This window comes from Cynara cardunculus (assembly GCF_001531365.2).
Source record: "Cynara cardunculus var. scolymus isolate 2C chromosome LG 2, CcrdV1, whole genome shotgun sequence".
NCBI lineage: Eukaryota > Viridiplantae > Streptophyta > Magnoliopsida > Asterales > Asteraceae > Cynara > Cynara cardunculus.
In genome coordinates, this window is record NC_037529.1 from 20,706,167 (window position 1) to 20,712,821 (window position 6,655).

General features: G+C 32.9%; 1 protein-coding gene across 1 annotated transcript in view; it reads right to left on the minus strand.

The window, feature by feature from the left end:
- Positions 1–3,324, minus strand: part of LOC112505997 — a 5,366-nt gene extending 2,042 nt beyond the window's left edge. The window contains exon 1 of the mRNA XM_025110027.1: positions 2,867–3,324. Within this exon, the coding sequence (XP_024965795.1) occupies positions 2,867–3,324 (458 nt within the window). The remainder of the gene's footprint in view (positions 1–2,866) is intronic.
- Positions 3,325–6,655: the final 3,331 nt, after the last annotated feature.

Below are 6,655 nucleotides of genomic sequence, written 5' to 3' on the forward strand. Positions count from 1 at the left end.
TATATATATATGTATCTATTCTCGTGGCAACATGGCTGCAAAGTTTTGGATTCAAGTTCCTCATCAATAACCATAAAAGAATATCTTAACGTCTTTGTTTATCCTTAGATTGAGAATCCAATAAAAATTTGTGTGTTGATCCTACCATTCACTTGACACTATATCAACATTAGATTTATAAAATGTCTAAAATATCTAAATATAGTAACATGATACTTTATAAGACTTACTTTTATAGGATTAAATAAAAAAGTTTTATCTAAAAATGTTACAATAGGTTCATAAGACGTTTTTGGATGTCTTAATAAGCTTCTTAGCATGTTTTTAAAAAAAGTGTTGTATAAACACAATTTTCCTATAAAAAATGAGTTTACCTTAAAAAATAACTAATACAGACAGTTTATTTAAAACGTCCAAAAAACTTATTGAATGTCAAAACGTCCTATAGACCTATTATTGCAACACTTCTAATTATGATATTTTTGTTTGTCCTTAAGTCTTCTAAATTATCTTATTAAGACATAGACATCCTATAAATTCAATTTTATTGTAGTATAATGAGACATCAACATATCTTATTGATTATATGTTTATTTTATTCATTATTTTATTTTTTTTCAATAAAATATTCATTTGTCGGCACATGATTAGTGAGTGTTGGGACAAAAGATTTTTATTCATTGAAAATTTTAACCTTTATGTTGAAGAAACAAAGTGTGTGCCAATTTGCTTTTTCATAACCAGATGTTTACAAGATGGTTCTATTAATTGAAGGTTCTGAACATTGATTATTCTCAAAATAAAAGACAAAGTTGGTTGATGAAACCATCTCACAATTTAACATCCAATTATATATATATATATATATATATATATATATATATACTTTGGATCACGTGAGACCAGTATGTTTTTGTAAGACCCGTGAGACCACCTTTTTACACTTGAAACTTCACAGCAAAATGCTGTGAAGGTAACCTTCACAGTGTTTTGCTGTGAAGGTTCGACTTTTTTAAACCTTCACAGTGTTTTTGCTGTGAAGTTTCAAGTGTAAAAATGTGGTCTCACGAGTCTCATGAAAACAAGCTGGTCTCACGTGAACCTAACCCTCTATATATTAATTAAATGCAAACTACAAATATATTATAAATCTATAAGAATCAATATAAAAATATGTTTTTACATGATTTTTCATCAAAGTTTATTATTTAAGATATTATTTCACATATGTTTTTGTTCATCTTATGAAAATATTACATATGTAAAAAAATTTGGTTCACCAAGTGAAATGAAAAATACATGTAAAAAATAGTCACATGGTAAAACAATTACATATGAAATCTTATTATTATGAAACAAATATATGTGAAATAATATCTTAAATCTTAACATTTAATGAAAAAATATCATGTAAAAAATATTTTTATATCGGTTTTCATAGATTTATAACATATTTTTGATTCTCATTTGATTTAACCCATATATATATATATATATATATATGTATGTATATGTATGAATGCATGCATGTATGTATGCACCTATGAGTGTACGTGTACGTGTATGCATGTCTTTGTGTTTATATATATGTGTGTGTGGGGGGCATATAATCAAATGAAAATCACACAAAATTGAAAAGTGTGAGAGCGTTGATCATGTGTTATTTAACATTGTAAACACAATAATGTGAATGCACAATTTTGTTTTACAATACAAACAAAAAATACTGAAAAATAGATATTAAAAATAATCGCATTGATTTTCATTATAATAACTTTTAAAAATGTATCTATCTTTGATAACTTACACTTTCTAATACATTTTGAGTGCAATAATGTTCGAAATTAACTTATTTTTAGAGTAAATTACATGTTTCGTTCTTGTGGTAATATGTTTTTAAATTAACATATCGTGTCTCTATGGTTGTATTTTTATAACGAATTAGGTCTTTAATCCCATCATACGGACTCACAACGTTGATTTATCTAGGAACTGAACTCATAAAAAACTACAACCATATGGACTTGACTGGTTACAAAATGCAATAACAGGGATGTAATTAGTTAAAACACAATCACAAAGACACGTTATATTGAACTTTGAAAAATGAGACGATGACCGTTAAAGGACTCCTAATCACAAGGATGAACATGTAATTTACTCTTATTATTATGAACAACGGTTTTTAAAAACGACCGGTTGTTCTTTTCAAAAATTTAAAATAAGTAGCCGATTTTCACATTGATTTCTTTTCTAACATACATCAACATCTAATAATTGACATTTTAAATCAAATGAACACAATATAAAATCCATAGTAAATTAAATGTTTCGTCCCTGTTGAGTATACGTATTTAATAATTCTTGTTCCTTCTACAAAAATTCAACGGATCGTGTCTTTATTATTGTAATTTCACAAATTTGGTTTTTAATGCAACCAAAGAGAACCAGGTCGTTAATTCACTGAAACATCAAAATCATTAAAAATATACAATCACATGGACCCAATTCATTACAAAAAATGCAACCACCAGAAGGATGGAGCACGTTAAAAAAATACAATTACAAAAGACACGTTCCGTTAGAAACATTTCAAAAAAGAAAAATATCGTTAAGAACATCTAACCGGAGGGAAAAATAATGTGATTTACTCCTAAAATATAAAAGGATAATATGGTAACTTTTACATTTTAGTTTCTTTTACAAATATAACAATTTGTAAAACATTTTTTGTGGCAACTTCTTTATATTATAAATTTTGGTCATATTTTAAAATGATTAAAATCGAAAAGTAAAATTATATATCAAATATCGGATCGAACCAAAAGCAAAATAGAAAAAGTTTTGATGGATGAAGAAGACAAACCTGAACTTCTGGAATTGTTCCTCACTCTTAACCTCTCGCCGTCGTTCCGCGACAGCCATGGCAGATCGAGACCAAGCAAACTCCTCTCGGTCTCCGTCGCGGCTCCACCTCTCAGCCAACAATCCAAAACAGAACTCAGCCTCGGTAAATGCGTCCTGCAGATCCTCCGCCGATATGCCATGACCGCTGACCTTAAACACACCATACTTAGCAGCGGAATCCAACATCTCTTGGATCGATTTCTTATCCTTGGATTTGATCAATCGGTATTCCAGATCAGCAATGGTCGGTCGATTGAGATCGTCAGGCAGATCAAATTCAGGGATGTTCTTTAATTTGTCGACGTAATTGTTGAAGGCAGGATCGGAGCGGGAGGTGGTCCTAGAGTTGGGCATCGGAGACGGGGGTTGTGACGCCGCGGAGGACGACAGGCGACTCCTAATACGGGCGATGGCCATAATTGGGAGTTTGTTATGGAGGGGAAGAATGTGTGATGAAAATGGGAAAGTTTACAAACAAGAGCTTATAGTTATGATATGGCGCATTTTGTGGAATCTCAGGGTGGCAGCCACGTCTCAATGCATATATTGCTTGTATGTTTTTATGCATACCTTACTTGTACGTTTTAGCACCTTGTCGGATTTGTTAGTTTTATTTTTTTTAAAAGAGTAAAAACTTCATGTTTGGTCCCATTGGATTCATTTAAATACAAAATTTGTTTTTGTAGTTTTTGACTTTGTTTATTATTTTTTTATTTTTTTATTTTTTTGACTTTATTCGGTTTTGGTCCTTTTTGATATCAATTCTCATTCTTAAATTGAAATAACTACACTTTTGGTCATCATGGTTGTCACTTTGTTAAAGTTTTGACATTCTAGTTGTCATTATTACAATTTTGGTCTATGTGATAGCTACTTACTATCAAGTCTCATTCCTAAATGGAAATAACTACACTTTTGTTCAAGACTCTATGTCTTCAATACTGTGTTTCTGCTTCAACAGGTTTATCTTTGGTTGATTGCTCTCGATGCCCAACTGCAAGTCTAACACGTACCTGAGCATTATCTGACGGAACATGAAACGCTTGATAGCTTCTAGAGCTATTTGCACGTTTTCCGGTCTTATAGTCTGCTGACAGATGTCCAAGTACATGGTTTCGAAGTGTTCGAAAGATAAGTGACCGAAGTCAGCTTCTGAGAACATCCATTCCTTGTCCTTGGTTCTGATAACGGTAAAGATTGGGAATAAGATGTTCACGAGTCTGTCAGTATAGATGTTCTTTATCCCCACAATCTTGATCCCTTGACCTAGCCATCTCTAGCGGTTGAGCTTTAGCCTTTAGCATGTGTATATACTCAATGACCTGAATGCTGTTGAGGTGAGTGATACAATTCTTCTGACGAAGACTTAGATCTTGGTATCTTCAAGGAATGGAACCCTGATTCTTGTTCTCTACCACCCTCGTACATGTGTAAGTGCTGGAGTACTCGGGCCCGGAGTTATCTGACTTGTTGGAGGTTGGAGAATCGATCGATCTCTTGGAGGTGATTCTGGGAAAGCTTCATTGAGATCGTTGATGTGGTTGAAGTCCCCTTCTTTAAGCATTTCATCGTCAGAGAACTTAAAGAGGTTGTCTATTTCTTCCTTGATTTGCTGAGGCTGAGGCCTTCTTACTTGAGCAGTAGTAGTAGACGGTTCAGCACTTCGATCTTTAGCAGCCTCTGGGTTTTCAAAACATTGGCCTTAGTTCCACCTCGGCCGCTTCGGTGGCATCAGGTTGACTTTGACCTTGTTGTTCATCAAATATCCCATTAATGTAGGATCGAAAAACGACCAAAGGTAAACACTATCGCAAGTAATTCTTTCTACATTATAGTATAATTCAATTGAGCTTCAACAAGAGTCTTACTTGCATAGTAAATGCGGTGAAAAATCTTGTTCTTTCTTTTTTCAAAACCACACCTACGGTCCAATCACTTGCGTCACACATAACCTCAAAATGTATGGTCCAATTTGGGGTAATGATAATAGACGCCGAGATAAGAGTTGTTTTGATTGTTTCAAACGCCTTTTTACATTCGAAAATAAACTCAAAAGTTTGGTCAACATGCAATAAGTTACATAAGGGTTTTGCAATTTTAGAAAAATCCTTAATAATTCGACGATAAAAACCCGCATGTCCCAAACAACTACAAATGTCTTTGACCGAAGTTGGTTCGGGCAATTGCATTATTACCTCAATTTTATCTTTGTTAACTTTCAAACCCTTTTTAGAAACCATATGACGCAAAAAGATTCCTTCTTGTACCATAAAATGTCATTTTTCTCAATTTAAAATTAAGTCATGAGTCTCACATCTTTCCAAACTTTTCTGTAAGTTTTCAAGACAATTTTCAAAATTGGTGCCAATAACCGAAAAATCATCTATAAAATCTTCTATGGTATCCTCAATCATGTCTGAAAAAATTGACATCATGCAACGTTGGAAAGTAGTCGGTGCATTACACAAACCAAATAGCATACGTCAAAAAACAAGAGTTTCAAAGGGACAAGTGAAAGTGATTTTCTCTTGATCTTCGGGTGCAATGTGAATTTGGTTGCATCCCGAGTATCCATCCAAAAAACAATAAAATTCTTTTCCGACTAATCTATCTAGCATTTGATCAATGAAAGGCAAAGGGAAGTGATCTTTCTTAGTAGCTAGATTCAATTGCCTATAGTCCATGCATCTTCGCCATTAGGTGATGGTTCTACTTAGGATAAGTTTGTTTTTGTCATTGGTGATAACTGTGGTACCACCTTTCTTTGGCACACATTGTACCGAACTTATCTGTTAGGACTGAATTTCAGTGTAAAATTATATTCGTCTTGAAAGTTAATTTTGTCTATAATTGTATTAAAAGTCATCGTGTTTGACTTTTCTTAGGATAGTTTGACTTTGACTTTGTCTAGATGTTTGACCTTATATAAAGGGTGAGTTCCTTGTATTTTGGTAAGAAACTTATTTGTAAAAATCTCACGTACATAATAAAGTTGACTATTTGACAAATCCTCTCAAGTCTCCTTCTACATGTTCTTATTGAATATCATCTCTCCCATGGATTCTCAAGTGTTCCATTGAAGATTGATCATATTAGGGACTATCAATTGGTATCAGAGCGAGTTTGTAGTGAGATTGATTGAAGATTTCATCAAAGAGTTAAAAATTTTCTAGAAATTCAGATTCTGTTCTTCTTCTTCAATAATATGTTCTTGATATGTTCTTCATGGTTTTCATATCTGTCTACTCAAATCTTTCATCTTTTTGTGTTTGTATGTTAAAAAGATGATCGTTGTGTGCGTTTTTGGATTGTGAATCTTTATTATTCACAAGATTTCTTATTTTGATCATCCATCTTAAAGAATTGATGAATTTTGTGATTTCTATAAAATCTTGGTGTTCTTAAATAAAACTCATAAAATCTGGTTTTTGATCCATTTTTGGTAAAATTTGTTGAATATTTTGTGTTTGTGATGATTTTCAACTTAACCAGATTCAAGCTTCCTTGCACATATATTGACTGGATTAATTGGTAAATCGTAGCTACTTTGATCGATTTAGGCATAGCTTTGAACGATTTAGACTTTGTCTTGATCTTAGGCTTGAGCGGAGTTGACTGGATACAGCCTTGAGCGAGTTAGTGTTACATCGCACACCCCTTGAACGGAGTTGATCGAATCCAGGCACAACCTTGAGCGAGTTAGTGTTACATCGCTCACCCCTTGAGCGATTAAGACATTACCTTGAGC